At 35.3% G+C, this 23,371-nt stretch overlaps 1 protein-coding gene across 2 annotated transcripts in view; it reads right to left on the minus strand.

The window, feature by feature from the left end:
* The window catches only part of LOC145283484 (tudor domain-containing protein 1-like), a 124,313-nt gene that overhangs the window by 95,035 nt on the left and 5,907 nt on the right, over nt 1-23,371 (minus strand). Inside the window, exons 2-7 of one of the 2 annotated variants that reach the window (XM_080132305.1) lie at nt 16,002-16,112; nt 15,274-15,328; nt 15,111-15,184; nt 13,372-13,510; nt 4,855-4,935; nt 2,735-2,772 (exon numbers count right to left, since the gene is read on the minus strand). In XM_080132305.1, the coding sequence (XP_079988431.1) occupies nt 2,735-2,772; nt 4,855-4,935; nt 13,372-13,510; nt 15,111-15,184; nt 15,274-15,328; nt 16,002-16,111 (497 nt within the window). In that variant the 5' untranslated portion in view covers nt 16,112. The remainder of the gene's footprint in view (nt 1-2,734; nt 2,773-4,854; nt 4,936-13,371; nt 13,511-15,110; nt 15,185-15,273; nt 15,329-16,001; nt 16,113-23,371) is intronic. The other variant, XM_080132306.1, reaches the window with a different exon arrangement.

A 23,371-nucleotide genomic window follows, 5' to 3' on the forward strand; every position in this document is an offset into this window, starting at 1 on the left:
GAGGCAAACCGACTGGCAAGCATGTTAGCCTTCTCGGTTGCTGAGCAAACAACTTCATGATTGTTGGATAGTGGGGGAATTGTTGATTGCCCATTATTTACTACACTGTTGTAGATTTTCCAGAAGTCACGGGTTCCTAATTTCTGAGCTTCGATGCGTTTTTGGGTGGTTTCAGTAAATTCTTCCTTAGCTGTCACTATTTCTTTCTTACAGTATTTTCTGGCTTCTATATACTTCTGTCCGTTTGAACTGGATTTATGTCGGTTAAATCTGTGGTACGCGTGCTGCCTTTGCGCGATGGCAGCTGCACATGTGAAAGTAAACCATTGGGGAGAGTGGGGCTTGCTATAAAATTTCCGCATGGGGACATGTGCTTCAATTGCTGTTTTGAACCATTCAGTGGTCTCATTTGCGCACTGTTCAGCAGGAAGTGAAAAGATATTTCGCCATGGGCCGTCTCTAATGAGATCCCTGATGGCTTCCCAGTCGGCCTTTTTATAATATCTTGTTGTTTTGAGCAATGGCTCTTCCATTTTGGCTCTAGAGTTTAGGGTGATTTCAACTATTATCACTACATGATCAGCATTCCCAAGTGGGCTGTGAGCGTTCGTAACACAATCATTGGGAACTGTGGTCAGAAATAGATCTAAAAGTGATGCGTGTTGCTCTTGCTGGTCAGGGAAATAGGTTGGAAACGTAACCGTCTGTGATAGGGAATGAGATATACAGAAGCTATGTGTTGTGGTACCAGCTGCGTCTGTGTAATTAGAGAATCCAATCCAGTTACTGTGGTGGACATTGAAGTCACCAAATACATGAACTTGTGTGCTAGTGTCGAGGGAAAGTGCTGTATCTATGCTGTTAGAGACTTTGTTTATTAGGGTACAGCGGCAGAAAAAATAAAAGTAACTAATATTGTTACATGTTAAGTCTAAAGCACATAAAGGCTTGATCGTCCGATTCTAGTTTTCTTTCTCTAGTGAGGGGGGGGGGGGGGGGGGTTCGAATATAGACTCCAAGCTTGTGCATACGTCTGTCAGAGTCCATATGGCAGAGTGGGAGATATCTGGACATGTTAAAGTAGTTAGAGGGGATGGAGGAATGTAGGTTAGTCTCACTTAGTGCTAAGTGGTGTTTGTTAGGAGAAATGCTTCAACATCATTTAAATTAGTTCTAAGCCCATGGATGTTAGTAAATGCAAGCCTCAAGGGAGGAGGTAATTTGGTTTTGTTTGAGTTTTGTCCTGGTTTAAGTGTAATTTTAGATTGTACTGTCATCATTTTTTTTCTTTTTTTAAGTTTCAGTTTAGTTAAGGGGTGCTGAACAAATGGTTATGCAGAACACCAGGCATTGCAACACAAGTAGACCATCAGCTGACCTATCTACTAGGACTGTGACCTCAGGAAAGCCCACCGGGGATGAGTGCAGGATCCCTTTCCATGCGTGACATGGCATTACAAACATCCCAATATTATTCAACTGTTGATGGAGCAGTCGCTCTAAGCACTACCAAAGAATTAGGGTACCTGTACTACCAGTCGGGAAGAGCAGCCAGGAACTGTCAATCCGGTACCCTCATATCAAGATTTTGAGTAATATGAAAAAAGAGCTCAAAAAGGCATGTTTTTTTTTAGCCCCCAAGCCCCAGAGGGATGCGAACCAACATTTTGCCAGGGTCACCCATACTGAATTTATATTAAGAACAATGACCTCCACATTTTGGCCAAGTTTCAGGAAAATCTAATGGATGGATCAAAAAAAGTTTCATTTTTGGCCATTTTAGGGCATATTTTTACCTCTTTTGAGCCCTTGGGGGTGTCGAATCCCAGTGTAAATGGATAACTAGTTTCAGGTCTTAACACATGTATATCTGAGTTGACCATCGTGAAAACCACTATATAGTCAAACATATCAAGTTTTTGTTGAGAAATATGAAAAAAGCCACAAAAAGGGGCGTTTTAGCACTGAAAGTCCCCGGGGAGGCGAACCAGAATTTTGCCAGGGTCAACCATACGGGATTTATATTAAAAACAACGGGTGCCACATTTTGACCAAGTTTCAGAAAAACCTAATAGATGGATCAAAAGTTATGGGGCAAAATGTGTCATTTTTTTTTACATTTTTGACCTCTTGAGCCCCTGGAGATGCAATGGGACTTTTTGCAAAAAAAATTTTTTTACTGTGCACATCTATTTAATGAAATACAATTTGTGGCAAAATTCCAGAAAAAACTAATGGACGGTTATCTGGCAATCGTCCAGACTAACGGATACCACTGCAAACATAGGTCCTTCTCCGGTAAATCAGGGGACCAACAACCAAAATATAGAGGTATACTTCTTGGATTTTCTATAAGTTCAACAATATTGACACAAATATGTTACGCTGCAATATAGTCAAATCATTATAGTGACTTGAACTCATTTGAAATACTAACCATATAATACGATACAATCATTTTGTTAATTTGTCAACACTTGTGAGTTCACTGAGGTGCAAGGAATTTTTGCCCAGTTGATTAAAAGAACAAAACTTTTTCAATAAAAAAAAAAAAAGTGCATACTATTTTCCAGTTGCTGGATTAAAACTTATGTCACTGATTTAAGAATGATATTTTTTCATATTTTTTATCTGATCAAACAAAATATAATAAAGAATGGTTCCCCATGTTAAATTTATCACAAAACAATCTAACAAAATGGGAGACATCATAAAGGGGTTAATTGCTACTTACGTATTATTTGGCGGCAGCATATCAACAGCAGAGAAGGTCTAAAAGTAGAAGATTACAATCGGATTAAAATGGTGGATTTGATATTGAAACATGACTTCCTCTAAAAAATTAAAAATCATTACTTATGCAAAGAAGAAATAAAAACTGATCATCTCTGAAATAATTATTTGCATTGTCTCCGCATTAATCTATTTAGTGTTAAGATTATTTCCATCTCAATGTTTTAAATGGTTGGAGGAAAGGTAACAAACGCAAATACAAATGGAATGATGAAAATAATTGAAAGAATAGAGATATAAAAAATATTTATCACATAAGTAGATAGATTTTAGAGTCAAGTTTTCATAATGAAAAAAAAAATTGACCAGCAAGGATAAAGGAAAAAAAAAAATGGATCAATTTTTCAAGAAATTTTTTGTATTTAGGTTAAAAAGTAAACTTATAAGTTGAATTGGATGGACATAATTCTAGTCTTACATCCGGATTTTGGGCAATGGCAGTTTTATTTTGGAATTGTAAGGACATTTCATGTGCTTCTACATGTAATCTTTCTACTGGAAATGTTATGAAGGCTTTTAGTCTTACTTCTCCATGTATTAGATATTCTGAGAAAGAATTGATGGGCTGATCTATTTAAAAAAAATTGTAATCCAGTTCTATTGATAACCTGTATAGTTTTAATAGAGTTCTTGTGTGAGCAACCATGCATAGAAGTTGTAGAACTTTATTACATTTAAATTTTAAATATTTTATGTGGAATGAATGTCGGTTTCTTATCAAATAGGATTCCAAGGAATTTGTATTAAGATTTCTGGTCCATCATGTTTGATTATAGAGTCATTGTGCTTTTCCCTCTGGCTAAACAAATGTACACGCTTGCTTTTCGATTCAGAAAATTTAAATTTTTCAAACCTCTCTTCATACTGGTAAGTTATTCAAAAAGATTTCAAAACTTAAATCAACCATTTAATTGATTATAAATACAATATCTTCTTCAAAGAAATGACCTAATCTGATTGAAAATAATGATCAATCATTTTAAGAATAAACTTGAGGGCTTCAAAAACACTGCTAGAAAAGTTAAAAATGACATTTTTAGAAACTAATAAAATATTTAAAAGTGTAAACAAGTACAATTCTTCATGTTTAGTGGTGATGCATAGGTGCAGGCTACAAATGACAGGCCTGCAATGGGAAAATATTTAGCTAAGAGAGGAGATCACCCACCCACCCACCCAAATCAGCCCTTTTGAAAAAAATAAAAAATTATAACTTCTTAAAAACAAGGGTTTACGCTGCAAAAGTAGACCACTTGAGATTTACAGAAGCTACAACCACTTTTACTGTTAGAATCTCCGGTCATTTATTTTTATGTCCAATGATTAAACAGCTGCTAATTCTCAAGTGGTTCGATAAGGCTTGTAAAAATGTAATTTGATAAATAGAAGAAAACAAAAATAACACTAGTGAAAAATATAGAATTAATAGTGCCATTTTTTTTTCTTATTAGCAATGAAAATTTCAATAAGTTTATCAAAATCTCGAAGACAATACATAAAGTCGAAAAAACACGAGATTTGTCAAATTTAAAAGATGAGAACCTCTAAGAAAAACAAAACACTGATTTAATCTACTGTATTTTTTTTTTAACGAGGGTGAATAGTGTAGTATTGGCTCTGCTGTCATTTCAGAAATCACCTCGTTCTTTTTAAGAGGTAGAATTATTTTCACAAGCATTACATAATCTCCTTTTATAGAGGGATACCCTCTCGGGTATAACCTATTTATTGTATCTTTTGTCATCATGATACATCCCTCCCTTCTTTTGTCATCATGATAACATCCTCCCAGAATTACCACCCGTTTTCTGGTGGTGTAAAATCCATTCTGTTATCTCCCCGGCATTAATCTCTCCTTTTGTAGAGGATAATGTTAATTCATCATGATATTACATCTGCTTTGGGAAGGGGCAGTGTATATAGTTTGTTCATCTCCTCCTCCCAGGTATGTCTTATGTTTTATTCTTTTAAAGAAGGGAGGAGTAAGGAGTGAAATAAGCTTGTTGACAGGAGTTATTTTAATCAGAGGGATAATAAATGTTAAAAAAAAGGCATCCACACCGGATAATCATCATTGTTCCAGTCCTCATCTTGACACTGGCTGTTACCAACTCGAAGCTTCTGAAAAAATTCTTCCTCATCCTTTTAAATGAAAAATACAAATTCATTAACTCAAATCAGTTTAAAATAATAAAAAGATGAGATATTCTTAGAATATTAAGTCCTGTTTAAAGTTTGTTTTTAAGTGAATAAATAATGTTAATCTAAATAAAAGAGAAATGTCTTCAGTAAGTTTTTAACTGAGATAAATAGTTTAAAACAAAAGCGAAATAAAAGACAAACTAAGCTAATCCAAATCAAATATCAATGTCAAACAGATTGCTATTAGGGTTTGATCGGATAACTTTATATGTTAGATTATTGCAGTTACCTCACTCTTTTTCACTGTCATCTCTTTATTGCCCGTAAGTGGCTTTTTAAACCAATTGCAGATCTGTATGACTTACTTAAACTTGGGAACTTTTCATCTTACAATGCAGGAGACAGTTAAAGCACAAGTATCAATTTCTATTGAAAGCTAATTTTAGGGTATGTCCGAGCCAGCCTAGTCTACATTTGCAGATTATTGAAGATACTTCCTGTTGGTTAGTGTGATCTGATTTTTTGCTAATTCCATAGCTCCATTTGATCCCAAGAATCTAAGGTACATGGAATGGAAAATACCTCATTTCTCTTGTTTTGTTTTGTGTGTGGAGGGGGAACGGAATATCAACCCTTTGTGGGTTATTTAATGCCGAATCCAGTTATTTTGGGAATAGTATTCGATGTTGTATTCAGTTATTTTAGCGTTCCATTTGTTGGATTGATGTGAGTGGCTTCTTTTTGGTTGAACAAGCATAGATTATTATATTTATTAAATTTTCAATTTTCTTTCCCTTTCTATCCGTTTCCTTGCATCCCCATAAGGTGTTATGACTATTTAAGTCCCCTAGGAAAATAAAGGGTTTGGGTATTTGCTCTATGAAGTTCTCCAATTCATTTTCATTTATTTGTTCATGTGGAGGTATGTATAAAGAACAAATGCTTATCGGTTTGTGTAAAGTTGCCCTTATGGCAACCGCTTGCAAATTTGTTTTTAATTCAATTTGGCTCTGGGGTATGTTATTTTTAATGAATACTGATACACCACCAGAGGCTCTAAGTTCTGTATTATGAATGTAGTTATATTGTTGATAGTGTTTTATATTCAAATTGTCCTCATTCTTAAGGAAGGTTTCTTGGAGACAAATAACCAAAGGATTAAATTTGGTTTACAACAATAAAATTTCATTGTAATTTGCCTTCAATCCACGGTAATTCCATTGGATTTTCTTGTAATTCATGAGGATTTTTTGGGGGGTTTGAGGAGTAACTTCAGTTTCCATGTCTTCTAATTCTGTAAATCTATTTGTAGTAGTAGTAGTAGTGGCTTCTGTTTGTGGTAATTTCTTTATATTATTTTGTTTTTTGGTAGATGTATCTTTTGTTTGGTTTTCAAGTGTTTTTTTCACCACAGGGAAGACGTATTGGTGACCTGTGTGGTCTTTCTTTTAACTGATTTTGTTTTTCCTTAGTTTCGTCTTTTTCAGCATCTGCACGACGTACTGGTGATTTTTGTGGTCTTTCTTTTGATCGACTTTGTTTTCTTGGATGTTCTGATTTTGGTTGAGAATTTGTTTTATTGGTAACATTAGTTGATGATTTAATGGGATGATTAATTTTTAATGATATGTTTGGTTTGATTTCATTTATAAATTTGGGCCAGTCATTTGGTCCCAATTGTAACAATTTGTTTATTAGTATTTCATATTTGGAGTCTTGGTTAGTGATGTTGGATGATATACAACTTGAGAGTACGTCTTTTCCTTCATGTATCCATCTATTTTCCTGGCTTCGAGGAAGGAGATGTTTTTGGTATGTTTTATTGACACTTCCTTTTCTTTCTTCCAGATTCTGCATGCTCTAGCATAAGTAGGATGGTTTCCTCCACAATTTGCACATTTGCAATCAAGATTACAGTCATTGACAGTATGGTCTGGATCTTTCTGGCCAAATCTGCTTCACACTGCTCGTCCCCTACATGCATCCTCATGGTGCCCAAACTTTTGGCATTTAAAGCACCGAAGTGGGTTTGGTATAAAGGGTTCAACGTTGAAAACGTTGAACCCAATTTTGATTTCTTTTGGGATAGTGAATCAAATGAACTGCATAATGTAAGTGTTTGTATGTATAGTCTGATTCTATATTTTTATTGTAATTCTTTTAACGTTTATTACTCCTTGGTTTTTAAGTTCTTTTGTTATCTCTTCCGTAGTGCACATTGAGAGGTCTTTTGATTTTACTACACCTTTGGATGTATTCAGGTTCTTGTGTGGATAAGTTTTGATATTTATGTTATGGAAGGTTTTCATTCCTAGGAGAAAAATGGCAGGTCTTTCTCTTTCCACTTCCACCAGTAGGGTTTTATTTTTAAAAATTTTTACATTTTTGGAGGTAATATATGCCGATATAATTTTATGTATAATAAACGGTGATAAGTTAGTTATTTTCGTTTCTTCGGTGGATTCCAATACAATAAATTTTGAGGATGTTTGATGTAGTTCATTATCTGAACTATCCGAGTTGACGTGTTGGCACTTGGAGTTTTTATACTTGGCCATATATATATATATATATATATATATATATGTGTATATATATATATTTTAATTCATTGTTTATGCTCCCCACCTACCTCGGAGTCCAATATTGGGGGAAACCCATTCGCCTTGTCATGCCAGGGCTACATAAACAGTATACATGTCCCAAATGGAAGCCATGAGCACCCATAATCCTTTAGTTACACAATCCAAGTCATTTGTGTTAACTTCCGGCACTATACAGACATGTCATGACTTTAATCATTTGGCACATTTGACCCTAGCCACCGCCTCTAACACATGGAAAAGAGGGGAAAATATGTATATAGTTTATAGTGGTACAGGGTAGAACTGTATTTGTTACGGTTCAGAGGAAATTTATAGAAAAGTAGGAGATGTGTTAGGGCTTGATGTAACTAGCCGATTGATCGGATCGGGCCCTTCTGACTGCCCGTCTAGCTTTGTACGAGGCCAAAGTGGAGTGTTGCAATTGATATCTTTAATTTCCCTAGATATCAGTTGCTCAGCCACCAGGATCCTTTTCTGAGTCATTGCGGGTCGCCACCCACGACCAATAGGTGGCTCCTTTGAGAGGCTTTTACTCTCTGCAGGGGGACAGTCGGTGTATTCTAATGCCCCACCGACGAGGTTGGGAAGTAGGGAAGGAAAAAAAAAAGGAAGGGAAGGGGGCTGTTGTTTTTGTTTTTGCAGAACATAATTAAGTTTTACAAAAGGGAATAGAAAACAGAAGTTTAATGTAGGTGCATTTCGTCTCAGGAAGCCACTAGACAGCCTGATCTGGTAGCACCAGTCATTTCTTCTCTTAGCTAATTTTGAGATGACAAGTTTCACTTCTATATATAAGTGTGGACAAAATGTTACTGTTATTATAAAGCATATCCATTTAGATTAGAGGCTAATTTTTTGTTTCTTGTGATCTTGCAGATGTTAAATGCCGCTGAGGCCCTGCTTATCCTGCACTGTAACTCATAGTCCATACTGCTTTTCTTTGTTCATGGAGCTTCCTCAGTAGGTGAAGTAGCAGAGAAAAACAATATTTTGCATAGTTTTTTATGAAGACCATCTGTAGTGAAAAACGAAGAGCCGAATACCTTTGTAAAGGTTTTATTCACAAAAGAAAGCAAGTCACAAATAGCGTTAATTACGCAGCATTTATAGTTAACGGAAGAGTTCATTCAAGGGATGAGGGGTTAGAGATATTACACTTTCCCCTTCAAGTTTTTTTTTTCGTTATTATTTATTTTATTTTTTTTCTCTAACTTTTTTTTTTTTTGCCTATAATTTAAACTTTTTTTTTTCGTACCTTACTTAGTAATGAAGTCCTTGTATTTCTCAGGAAATTTCAGTATTCTGCTAGATCTATGCAGCGGCTCGGTTGGCATTTCGCTCTCAACTGGTTCCCCACGGGTGTTTTCTTCTATATGTTCAGGATATTGTATACATTCGTTTTCATTCCCTGGCTTACTCACAGGTGGCATGCAACCATTTTCTAACGTGTTGTCTCCATTAATTGTGTTGGGAGCCAAATCTCTGACGTTGACGGTAGTTTTGATGCCTGAAGGTAGTCGTACTTGGGCATAATGAGGGTTGATCTCCAGTAACGTCGCAGGTGTAACCAGAGGGTCATTTTTACTCGACCTAATATGATCTCTGACGTATACTTGGCCTGGTTTTGCCCACAGGGGAATAGAAGTACCAGAAGTGGATTTACGGCTGTACTTAAATAGTCTATCATGAAGGGTCGCATTTGTAGCTGTGCAGAGCAATGATCGAATAGAATGTAGAGCATCAGGTAGAATATTTTCCCAGCAGGATAGTCTCATTTTACGAGAATGTAAGGTTACTTGTATGGCCTTCCATAGTGTGCCGTTTAGTTTCTCAATTTGACCATTGCCTTCCGGGTGATATCTACTCGTTTTCGAAGTCGCAATGCCTTTCCCATGTAAGTAATTGGTCGTTTCTTCCGAAAAAAAATCAGTCGCTCTATCTGTGTGAATCATATCGGGCATACCAAATATCGCAAATAGTTTATTCAGGCATTGTGTGATCGTTGAGCTTGTCATATCTTTACACGGAAATGCAAAAGGAAAACGAGAGTATTCGTCCATTATCGTAAGTAGGTATTTGTTACCATGTGTGGACGTAGGCAGTGGTCCCTTGAAATCCATGTTTAATCGTTGAAATGGTACTATTGCTTTTATGAGAGTTCCTTGTTACCGGTGAAGAACTTGGGTTTTAAATACTGGTAAGACGAGCACGAATTAGTTACTCCTTTTATTTGATCGAGGGAGAAAGGAAAGTTTCTTTCTTTGCAAAAATGGAAGAGTCGGGTAATGCCTGGATGGCATAATTTACAGTGTAGGTCCCGAAGATCTTGTGAGGAATAAGCGAGAGCAGATATTCGGGAAAACGTATCAGCGACAATATTTTCTCTACCAGGACAGTAGACGATGCTAAACTTAAATTGTGACAGTTCAATGCGCCAACGGCATATTTTGTCATTTTTTATTTTTGATTTCCTGGTATTATCAAACATGAAGCTAATACTTTTTTGGTCCGTAATTACAGTAAAGTGTTTACCAAGGAGAAAATGTTGCTACTTACGTAGTGCTTCAACAATAGCAGCTGCTTCTTTTTCTACCGCGTGATGTTTCGTTTCACTAGGGCTTAGTGTTCTGGAATAGAATGCAACCGGACGATTCTCTTGATTAAGGGTAGTTGCAATACAGTTGTTACTAGCATCTGTTTCTACTATAAATTCTTTTTCTGGATCAACCGTTACCAGCATAGCATCTTTCAAGTCGTTTTTCAGTCTTATAAAAGAGTCCAACCCCACAGAAGATAACGGGAATTCTCTATTGCAGTTTAGTGCTAATATTTTCTCTGAAAAATTCTGGATAAATTTGCTGTAGTAGGAGAACATCCCAATAATCCGTCTTTGTGATTTTAGATTTAGAGGAGGTGGCATCTCAAGTAGAGGTTTAAGACGTTCGTAGTTGGGTGATATCTGGTTGTTTTTGATAGTGTACCCAAGTAATGTTATCGTTGAGACTCAAACGATGCTTTTTTTTTTTATTATTAAGCGTGATGCTGTACTGTTTAGCAACCTCATAAAATCTTTGAAGATTATAGTCATGCTCTTTTTGGGTTTTTCCACAGATAGTAACATTATCCACATAGACAAAAGTATCTACTAATTGCTCTTTGCTGACAATGCCGTCAATGGTCCTTTGGAAGGCGCTTACTCCATTAGTAACCCCGAACGGCAGGCGAGTAAACTGGTATAATTTACCATTCGCCTCGAATGCTATAAATTTACGATCCTCCTTACTGATGGGGATTTGATGGTATGCTGATTTAAGATCAAGCGTAGTGAAAACATTATACCTGGCTATTTCCTTGACAATCTTTGGTATACTTGGTATCGGATAAGCGTCTAATTCAGTAAATCTGTTGATTGTGTCGCTATAATCAATCACCATTCTTTTTTTTCGGTTTTCATTCGATGTTACTAGAACTTGCGCTTGCCAAGGTGAAATTGAGGGTTCTATAACATTTTCCTCCAACAATTTTGCAGTCTCTGCTCTTATAAATTTGCTATCAGCAATTGTGTGGCGACGTGACTTGGTGCTGATTGGTGTTGTTTTCATAGAGAGATGAGAAAATAATGGGGGAGGAGAAACGTTCATGGATGGAAAAAAAGTATTCTTGGTGACTGCTCCGATAATAAGTGCTTCATCCGGTCCATCGAATTTGAAAGTTACCATTTTGTATCTGCCAAGAATATCTTTTCCTATGATTAAGTCGACAAATAAATTTTTAATGACCTCCACTATTATGTTAGAGTGTACATTATTATTTAGAAAGATATCGACTTTAGTTTCTCCCACAATTTTTGCACTCATTTTAGGGTCAGCTAATGATATTTCTTTGTGTTTGGGAATAATTTCGAGGTTCATTTTTTTTGCAATATTGTCGTTAATGAAAGTCCCCACACTACCAGAATCTATCATGGCATTGACAGTGAATCTATTTATTTTACACTTAGTAAAAGTAATGTCTTTTTTCCTTCCTAGACATGCGAGACTCAGGAAATCAGTGTCTTCATTTAACACCGCTGACACGGAAGATTTGCAGACTCTAGCCCAGTGTCCTTTTTTCAAACACTTATTGCAGTTCGAGTCCCGTACTGGACAAAGGCGACGCGGATGATGAGAATTCCCGCAGAAAAAACAAATTTCCTTCGGCTTCGTTTTTTTTTGTGTTGCAGCCAGACTCGTATTTTCTCCTGAAGCGATTATTGGCGCAGAAATCACACTCTCCTGGTTGTAACACGCAGAGTGTTTTTCTGCTTGTTCCAGAGATCTTGCCATCTCGTATGCTTCCCGAAAAGTTAGCGAGGATTTCTCGAGAAGTCGTTGCTGAATTGAGGAGGAGGAGAAGATACCGCTAATAAAAGCCTCCTGCATATACTGGCTTTTATTTGTTTCAGCACTCACGGCTTGGAAGTTGCATGTCTTAACGAGGTTTTCCAACTGTAGCCTGAAAGAATCCACTGTTTGTGCTGGTTGTTGTTTCATGGTAATAAGTTGGTGTCGGTTGTAAACGATATTAGTAGGCCTGATGTATGCCGCGTCCAGAGCTCTCATGGCAGATGCATAGTCGCTTGTGTCACTGATTATTTCGTATACATCAGCCGATATGCTATTTATCAAAGCATAGAAGTCAGTTTGGGTGTTTCCAGTTTCTTCAGTGCCGTTAACCATATGTAAGTAATTCATAAACGTGAGTTTTCAGTGTTTGTACTTTTTTTCTGCATTGAAGGCTGTAGACTCGGTGTCGAATCGTTCAGGACGAAGTACTCGGTCCATTTCTTTTGTGAATAAAATTGTAGTGAAAAACGAAGAGCCGAATACCTTTGTAAAGGTTTTATTCACAAAAGAAAGCAAGTCACAAATAGCGTTAATTACGCAGCATTTATAGTTAACGGAAGAGTTCATTCAAAGGATGAGGGGTTAGGGATATTACACCATCTTTTGAAAACTTTTTTGTGTAGAACTTTGCTTTACAAACCTTATCTCACCATAGAAAACATTTTGATGCTTCTCCAAATGATTCACATAATCAACTTTTGAAAGAAAAACAAAGAGATGTGCGGGAGGGGAGGGCTTTTGCTTATTGTCCAGAATTCCCCCATATTAAAAAAGAAATCTGTCTGATGTACATTCTGTGACATAATGAAAATATCTTCCAAAAATGATGTAAATTAGTCGAGTAGTTTTATTTTTATAAAGAAAATCATTTTCAAACAATTAATAGGAATTTATAGGCATTATAACTATTGCAAGCTTGAATTACCGAGTTATCTCCCTTTGTTTATTGTATAATTTTCAAAATAGCAGATAAGATAGATGCTCTTGTTACTCATAAAATTTTATTTTCTTAAAATTTGATCAATTTAAATGATTTCTTGAATATTATATTTAATCACAGACAGATTTTTCTTTATTTTTGTTTTTTTTTTTTAATAAAGAATTTTGAACGAAAACCAAGCTTTTTAGCCGTTTTAATTCATTTTTTTTTTTGTTAGTTCTAGTTTTATGTTTTGTCATTGTTGCAAAATAATCAATATCAAATCGACTCACCAAGGGTGAGCCGCTAAGTTTTCTACAAAGGAGGAAGTTTCATGGGTATATCAAATTCACAAGCAGGCCTCTAGTTTTTTGTAATTACAGACTAATATCAACTATTGGTTAGGCTTCTCATGGTATGGTTAACCATGCAACTAATAACCTCACTAACCCTTATCCTTGAGTGTCTTTTGGTCTTGATAAGTGGACACTCATCAGTACATAAATACATTATCAACAATACTCACCTTTTTCTGTTGCAGTAAATCATTTTTTTCTTTATCATTTTTGGCTACAGTGACACGGATTCGACAGGATTCAATTGTCTGATCATTCAGCTGTCGGATGGCCGATTCTGCACACCGCAAGGATGCCATGGTTACAAAACTGCACAAAAAGAAAAAAAAGAAAAAAAATAAACATTTGCAGAAAATGCACAAAATGATCTCACAAATACATGCAGAGACTAAAAAAAAAAAAAAAAAAAAAAAAAAAGCATTTTTCTCTATATTCATTTAATGTCGAGCTTTTGATCTTCACCTCAGAAATGTGATCACTTAATCATTAAAAAAATTCAATCTTTCCTACAACCATATATGCTACAAATAAATTTCAGTCCATGCCTGACTTGTCCACCAAGATTCAATCATGAATGTCCAACAGTCTTTGTTTGCGCACTGGTCAATGATAAAACTTAGGAGCTATTGACAATTTTTTCATCTGATGCACTACAACATGGCACTGATTTCAGATGCGATATCCCTCTCCATACTCAAGAATGATCTAAAGATTGTTTTGGTAGACATTATCTTTGAAATAATGCCACAGATAAAAATCTATGGAATTATGGTTTAGTAAGTGTGATGCCATTCAAGATTACACCTTCTGCTGATGTGACCCTCACCAAAATACCAATATATAATTTAATAAACAAAGACTGTTGAACATTCAAGATTGAATTTTGATGGACAAATCAGACTAAAATTTGTACCAAATATGGCTAACTTGACAAAAAGATGAATTTTTTAAACAATTCCACGAGTTGCATTTTTTGCCGTCATCCTGTAAAATTGTGTTTTTATTGATGTTGTGCTTCATCATTGACCACGATGATTGAAAATTTGCCAAAGCATACACCCAGTCACTTTGGCTGAGAAAGGGATGTACATTCCAATATACTTGAGAGCAGATATCAAGCGCTTTTCATGTTTTTGATAGAGGATGCTAAATGTAACACTAGTCCATACTTTATCTCTCAGCCACTACTTATAATTTTGAGAGCGAATTACATGAGTGCTAGGTTGGAAGAGTGTATAATGCAAGTTAGTAGTTTGGTGTTGCTTATATAAATTGGCCATAATGTGACGAGCTGATTGATCGGGTCTCACTGTCTAACCATCTGTTTCACCTGCAGTGGAACATTGCTGTTCACGACAAAACTCAGTCACTAGGATCTTATCCTCAGCATCACTGGACTGACGCCACCCACTGCAAACAGATGGGTCATATTGGTGACATTCTGAGTCAATAGAGATGTTATTTATAGAAATGCAATAATCGACAAAAATGTTAGTGTCCTGAATTCACCCATATTAAAAAACAAAAATAAAAAATCTGTACGAGGTACATACCCATGACCAAAATATATTCCAGGAATCACGTCAATCAAGTAAGTTTATTTTTAAATAAGAAAATCAAATTTTACAGGCAACCGAGGAGAGAATCTTCCACACCATGTTGAAAACGAAAGAAGATAAAAATCTAGCAAGTTTGAATTGTTGTTACATTGCATATGAATTCTCATCAATCGCTTGAAAATGATTTTATAAAAAATATTACTTGATCAATTTACATGATTTTTGGAATATGATACTTTCATTTTTTGGAATATGATACATTTTTTCTTTTTTAATAGAAGGGGAATTTGTTCAAGAATCTAAAAACAAAAAAAAAAAAGAAAAGAAAGAATCACATTTTAACTACTTACGCAAAAATGTTTTCTGGGTGCTTCCAGACATGAGTTACAACACCAGTCTTTGAAAACAATGCTCTCAAGCCATCCTATAAAATAAAATTAATTGAAGATTAGTTAGTTTATAAAATCAAGAAAGTTTAAGAAAATATAAAGCTATAATTATATGATTATTTACCTCAGTTATGCGGGGTGGTAGCCTACAAACATGTAATCGAACATTATCTTCATTTCTGCAAAAAGAAAAATTGTTTTTAAATAAAATATTTTGTTTAATTATAAAGATAAAATTCTATATAATTTTGAGGAAGACAAGACATTCATCCATATTGTGGTTGCTATATTCAATATTCATGACCATTGTCATTAAATAAAGATTTAAAAAAACCTCAACTGATGGGAAACAACTACAAAAAAAAAAAAAAAAAAAAAAAAAAAATGGCATAGCACACAGAATGGTAAAAGTCTACCCCAGCAAATTACATACAGAACAGTTTGACATTTGAACAGGCTTCTGGCATCCTCACACATTGTACAACAAATAAGTTTAATTGTAACTAGGGGTGTGCCCCCCCCCCGCCAATCACCACAAAAGCAGCAGAGAATCGCCTATACTATAGGCATCTTGAAATTCACAACCTGCATAGCAGCAATGCCAACTGCCATCAAAGTAATCATTCACAAAAGCAATGAAAAGATCAAAGCCAGTGATGACTGGAATTGTAAATTTGCCTACATTTTTTCGGCAAAGTTTGAATCTGCACATTTTTTACATTCATTTTTTTTATATGGATCATTACCAAACAAGATCAAAAACCATTCAAGGACGATGGTTAACGAGATGGATCGATCATCAGTGTGCAAGAATAAAATATTCACACAAAAAAGAATCGTTTCATAACTTACTTGTAATTTTTACTGCCAATATATTTGCCAGGCCCACGATCGTAGCTGTTAAAGTCTTGATTTTTAAAGGCTTCTCTCTGCGGATTCCACTGATCAAAACTCCGAGACATTCTGAAAAAATTTCATATTAAAATAAAAGCAAAAGGAATTCTTTTACCTGTATAAATATCGAATTGGGATGTTTATACATACTAAGGTTCCCAGAAATTTGGACCATCCATATTGTGGTTGCTATATACACACACATTATAGCCATTGTAATCTTGTGGCCTTCTGAAGATACGTTTTTTATGTGAATTTACACATCTTAAAATATATTTAAATTTGATTTAGTAAGAATCTGAAACAAATACAGAAAACACTGAGTTATTCACATTACATTTTCACGGTTGGAATATTTTTATATGAATACCAAAAATATTTTTTTTTTTTGCACAAGGTAAATCTATCGACAAAAATATTGAATATTTGTGCTTAACATTGATTTTTTAAACCAGGTATGGCCAACCTGTGGCGCATTGTATCATTTTGGTGACAAGAAACTAAGCCAAACTCATTTATTCGGTGATTTATATAATTCTTGCATGTCCTTTGTAGCATCATTGCATTTCTTTTAAAACAGGATTTTTTAATTACTATAAATCTCCAGATTGCTCTAAAATTTTGAATGAGATAATCTGAATTTACAGTAATAAAAAAAAAAAAAAAAAAAAAAAAAGCTTTTTCTTTGCAGGATTGTCATCCAGTAACTAAGCATGGGACATTTTAACATTTACATAATATAGTGGTTTGTTATACTCGCCAGATATTTGCTGTGATGACAACATTGCGTACTGCTGTTAAGCTTAGCATGCTACGTATAAAACGAGATTACATTACTTGTAAACAAATATTTTTAGTTTATTTGGCCTTTACATCGAGAACAAAAGCAAAGCAAGAAGTGATAATAAGCATCAATTTAATCAACTATGGGAGAATGAATTCTTGTTCGTTGGGAGTCCATCAGGAAAACCAATGTGAATAGTTTGTGAAAACATAAAAGTTATGATCTTAGCAAACACTATAAGCAACACCAAGCTGAAATAAAAAAAAAAAATTTTTTAATTTGTTCCCGACTGAATTAGAGAAAGAATATGTGGTAAAGGAAAAAGAGAATATAACCAAGAGGTAAAATTGGTTTGTATAGAAAAGCTATGATAGTTTAACGATGCTCAAAGTATATTTCATATTGGCTATAAAGCATAAACTTTTTCTGGTGAAGAAATTGTTAAGCTCTGTTTCCAAAAATTTACAAAACGTGTTGCTAAGAAAAGTATAGAAAGAAAAGTAAACAGTTTCTTCATCAAATCAAATGATTACAAGATGCATCGATGAACTTTTCTCATGATGTTAAGTCAGCAAGTGAAAAACCATGCATGTTTTTTTTTGTTTTTTTTCATTAACCGTGAACAAATCTGCCGAAATGATGCCTAATTAAACATTATTCTAGAACGAATTCATTATTTCAATGTATTTGAAGAACTTATTTTCTGAATCATTTCATGGAAAAAACAAAAGGATCAAATGTATTTAAAAAACTAAAGTCATAAGTAAACTTTTAAGTGTCTACAATGATTGTGTATCATCAAGGATTGATAAAGTTGCTTCAGCTGTAGCTTTGCTCAAAAGGTTTTTAGTTTTTTTTTTTTTACATAGGCATCACCACTTATCAAGGCCAAGAGGCCACTGGTTAAAGAGTGTACAGTAGACATTGGACAACATAGTAATCATTAGTAATGAAAATTTGGTAAATTTGATAACATAGAACGGCTCATCAAGAACTTATTTACATTAGACTTGAACACAACCATATTGTAGTCAGCCGGAAAGCAGGAAAACGGAAGACAATTTCACAGGCGAGCAGTTCTAAGAAAGAAGCTTTGTTCATGGAATCTACGTATAGGTTTAGACACAGATAAAGAGTGGGGGGAATTATTGATAGTGTGTACAGCTAGACGAGTGTTTCTTGTGAAAGTTTGGTGAGGTGTGGAAACGTTTTAAACTTGCAACATGTTATGGTACCATCGTAAAGTGGGTAAACCAAATCAGAGCAAGACAATTCAATACTGTGAATTGATAAAGAATTGAGTGATCTTCAATGTGAGGTATGTTGGCTCTTCAAAGTTCTAAAATAATTTTGGAAACTGCAACACATTGTCTACGATTTTCTTGAAGAAAAAGAGGAGTTGCCCGAGAAAAGGAGCTTGTGTAATGTGAACCGATTGTTAGATTTAGCATTTTAGTTGATGTTACCGGGTTATTCCAGCCCAATTCATCCAGCCCCGACACACCCCCTCTTGGATTTTTTTCATATTTACACCATACAAACTTTGGGTTAAAACTAAGAGAAATCTGCAATTTCAGCCCAGTTGGATTTGAGGAACATATTTTTTTTCAGTCGGTTTCACCCTGGAAATCAAAAATTGCTATCTCATGACGTAGAATTTTCGACCCCCAGCGTTTTACAAAATTTGCATTTTTGTTGCAAAGAATAAAGCTCTGGAGCTAAATATTCACACAGGTAAGGTTTTGAGGGCAAGGAATCCAAAAATCATGGTTAGAAAGATGGCAAATGAGAGGAAGTACCTTATTTTTACCATTTTAGGTGGTACTGCAGCACTTTTTTAGAGCTTGTTTGGGGCGATATTTTGTTGAGAAAAAAACATAACTGTGGTGCTTTGCCAGACTTCTCCTTTGGATTTTTAAAGTGACTTTGGGTTGGAAATTACAAAAATCAAATAAAACCTTTCGGCATATTTGACATTTCCAGACACTAAAGCCTCAAAATTGGCATTTTTATAAAAAGTTAAGGACTTTTTGGTGAATTTGGCAACAATCTAATCTTAAGCTATGATCAATATCTAGAGCTGAAAAAGGACTTGGATCGACCCATTAGAGCCCATTTTCATGATAGAATGTCAAATTATATCATATAAAAGGATATGGACAAAAAATAGTCGAAAATAAAAGACTGATGCATAATCTAGTTTATCATAAGAAAAACTGTCAAACGAATATAAAACAGACATTTGTTATAACTCCAACTATCGACTTAATCTGTCAAAATAGTCCTGAGTCTTATTTTTCTCCTCCTCGGTGATGAAATATGTTCTACCATTCACTGAAATACTTGGGGTCTGCACTCTCATAACGACCTTGCTCAGGTGAATATAGCCTCGATCCCTATTAGTTGGCCAGTGGAATTGATGTGATGGTCCATGTGGATGCAGGAAGTTGCAAGTAAGATCTTTCTCTTCCCTGTTGACACTCTCAATCAATGCTAACCACCAATATCCATCAAAAATGCAAGTAATGTAGTCATTGCATTTGAGCAACTCCAGAGTTTCATCTAACGGCACAGGCATGTCCAGGAAAGAATGATCGATAAAGATCGTTGTGTCAGCACTCAATTGCTTGCCCTGAATATTAAACTGAGAAGCTGGTTTGAAATAGTGACAGCTCCTTGTACCAGGCACAGTATCTCCCAGTTTATATCTCATTTGATGTTTCTGTCGAACTGAAACCATGTCTTCTTTGCCGATCTTTAGAAACATGATACCAGTGATCGATGATCTGCAAAAATCTGCAACAGCATGAAAGGTGAGTATTTGGTCTTTTATTGGCCTTTGCAAGCTGGCACGGAGAACTTTGCGTTTGACAGCCCCACCAATTCCATCACAGGGTGATTTGCCATGGCTAGTTGCAAAAAATGCCCAAGTTGCATCAATTCCAAAATCTGATGAGTGATGGCAAAGGTTAAGAAATGCTTTGAAGTTTTTATATTGGCCAGCGCAGCCATCGCTGAAGTACTCTACACTCTTGATCCAGGGAAATTTCTCTTTGATGTACAACATCACCATTCTTTGCAGTTCATGCACAAAACAGGTGTCATGCTCAAGGTCATCTGAAATGATGCATAATGAGATCTGTTGAAGTTTCCCATTGTTATCTTAGTAATAAATTACCACTGGATGCATGGTACACTGGTTTTTGTTCTAGTGATATCTCTGGATCTCATCTTGCACCACGTAGTGATAATTTTCTGCAAAGTCCAAGAGAAGGATACATTCAGTCTCAGTTATTTCTTCTCTTTTTTAGATACTGAGCTTGGCGTTTTGCTGTGAAGGAATGGGTCGTTAGATTATCAACATTGTATACCAATATCTCTATGAAGTCATCTACATCAGCCATCTGTGTCCATAGCATTGTTCTATCCACACTCTCCCACCGATTATATGACATCTCACTGTCAATTTCCAATTCAGTAAATTTATCTCTGATATACTTCTCTAGAGCAGGGAAACCTGGGCATTTAGGACAACGGTGGACCATACATTCAAGACTATCGGTGTCGCAAACTACCAAGGCCATCAAATCTTTGTAAGTGATATTAAAATTGGGACTTTCAGTTGGTACATTAGCAGCACTCATCTCTGGATTCTTCAGCTTTCCTTCTGAGCTGAGTCTTGACAGTTAAAACAAAGCAGTCAACAAGCAATTTGCTGTTTTGATGGTGGGTGCAAACACAAACTGAATGAGAACCTGATGTCAAGATGGTGACACACCATTTTAGACGGAGCTCACAGAACTTTGAAAGACCTATTTTGTGTTCAGGATAGCTTTCTTTGTAAACTACATAAAGCTCTTTAAGATTGCATAATAGGAGCTGTTTCTGGACATGAACTTTGTTACCGATGCTCACAAAATCTTTCCCTCGAGGCATTAACCATGAAAATTCATCGTCCTCATAGAAAGCCAAGACAGAATTGATAACCTCTTTTGAGAGACCTCTCCCCTTCTTCTGTGGCAATGAAAGAATACCTCGATCCTTTTTCAGTTGCCGTGCTTCACGTACTATATATTCAGAGACATTGAAATATTCAGACACCTTTTTTCGAGACCAACTTTCCGGAGCTAAAGTCATCAACTGGATCCTCTCACTGGTTTTCATTTCTTTATTCTCAAGTTTGGCCTTCATTGCATCCAACGATCATCATCCTTTGCCTTTGCCACTAAATCCATTTGACTCGTTTGGCTGCTAATAGGGCTTCCTAATTCAGGGCTAGAGATGTTAAGGACTTTGGCAGCTGCCTCTACTTGCATTTCATAGCTTCTTTCTAATTTCTCTCTGACAATATTGATTTTTGTGTGCTTCTGCATTCTACCGGTTTTTATAGGGGATATATCAAACATCATTAGACTGTCATTCAGTTTCTCTCTCTTTTGCTCAATTTGTGACTCATTTTCAAGGTCTTGATTGTCACTTTCTTCTGTTTCACTTGGATCTTCTAACTTCTTGGCAGCTGCTTCACAGTGACGGCAAAGCTTCCAGCCAGGAACAACATGGTAGCCCTTCTGCTTTAGCATCTCAGCCATGTCTAACTTGATAGCACGATCACCCTCTATCTTCTTTTTGTGCTTCAAAAAGATGTTGCAGCACTTTGTATATTTTTTCTCAAAGTAATGCCCCAAATGAGGTTCGTGATACCTGCAAATGTTAGCAACAGTTTCATCAGTGAGTGTGACACCAGCTCTTAATTTGAGCACAGTTCCTACATCATGCTCTAATGCAGTTATTGGTGTTGAAAATGGCTTCAGATTGTGGTGACATGCACTCTTCATTAGTAATCCAAACGAACATTGAGGAGCACTTGTCATGGATGATGTATATCCTCCCTCTCGTTTCCTTGATTCAGAAGACATTCTTAATTTATTGCTCTGGAATAATTATTACAATCTGATAATAAAAATTATAATAATTCACAATGAGCAGAATATGCAATACTCAACTGCAACATTAAGAGATTTACAGACAGTATAATACACAAATGATGTAACAGTAGCACATTCTTGATCAGAAACAAAGGCACTGTAATCAAAGAAATGAAATTTGCAAAAAGTAATATCTATCTTCTTAGTTTCTGACCATTCAAATTTGATAATGAAAAAAGAATTTCTAAAGTGTGAAATTCAACTGTATGTATTTCAAGGTGCTACAGAACTGCAATTCTGGGGTATAAGAAATTCTATTTTAACCATTATTATGCCTTGAGGTAATAATTTAGTAAGAAACCATAAAAAAGTGACAGGAAAGAATAAACTTGGATTATTGACAAACTTAGAAGTTCACACCAAAGAATGCATTATTAGATCAATGCAACAAGTAAATAGCCTGAAAGAGAAGAAAATTAATCATAGCAGCGATGAAATATAACTATGAGACTATCATAACTAGCTAAAGAGACACACCCATTTATCAAAAAGGGTTTCATGTGAAAGTGTTTTTATGCTGAAGATTACCCTTTACAAATATATATCATGTTTTTGAGAGCCACAAATGTTGACTTCCCTGTTTGTCTTTGACAGTATTTAACATCACGCTCAGGTAATAACTCTGAACAAACTGTGTTGAAAATGTATCACCAGAAACAGAACAAAATTGATCAATCAAAAACATAACAGCAAAAAATCATAGCATGAATTCTCTACTTCACAACTAAAGTAATGCCATTTTGAGTGAAACAGATCAAGAAAAAGTATACCGATTTGAATCAACATGAAACAATCAGAACTGAAGTCAATGTAGTGTCTTTTGAGTGAAACTGAACAAGAAAAAGAACATTTAAATCAACATTTGAAAAAAGAAGCATAGGACATTATTCAGGTATCATATCATAGAGGAATTTGCTCTGACACTCAAACTTGATTACTCAGGTGGACATGATTCTGAACAGCTTAAATGCATTGATTGAAAGGATTTGCTGATTTAATGGTTGAGAAACCATGATCCAACTGTCTAAAAATTATGAACTGCACGGCACGATTGTATGATGTGTGCCTGAAGGTATAAATAAAAAGCACAATATCTTATTCCCACTGACTTTTTGGTAAACTGAGTCAACTCTACACTACCCCTAGTCACAATTCATCAACACATACAAATGAAAGAATACTGTTATCATGATCAGTGCTATTCTACTGCACATTTTTAATTAGATCATAAAAGAGAAAAGGAAAGAGAGGGTCAGCATGATAATGAGCAGAATGTTATGCTTCAAATGAAAATGTGACTTCATTCATATCTGAATGTTACCTTACATCTTTCCTCTAAATTTTAAGCTGTTGCTATCTGCAAATCAAAAGATAATGGCCAAAAGTTGTTTTTTTGAAAAACTCAAATGTCCAAAACTTGTACATAATTAAGATTGCTGTCCATATGTCCATATGTGTGTCAAAAATCTTTTATTTTCGACTATTTTTTGTCCATTTTGACTGTGAAGTAGGGGTCCATATCCTTTTAAATGATGTAATTCGACATTCTATCATGAAAA

This window comes from Euprymna scolopes, chromosome 8 (assembly GCF_053919585.1).
Source record: "Euprymna scolopes isolate OS-2025 chromosome 8, ASM5391958v1, whole genome shotgun sequence".
NCBI classification, from domain to species: Eukaryota; Metazoa; Mollusca; class Cephalopoda; order Sepiida; family Sepiolidae; genus Euprymna; species Euprymna scolopes.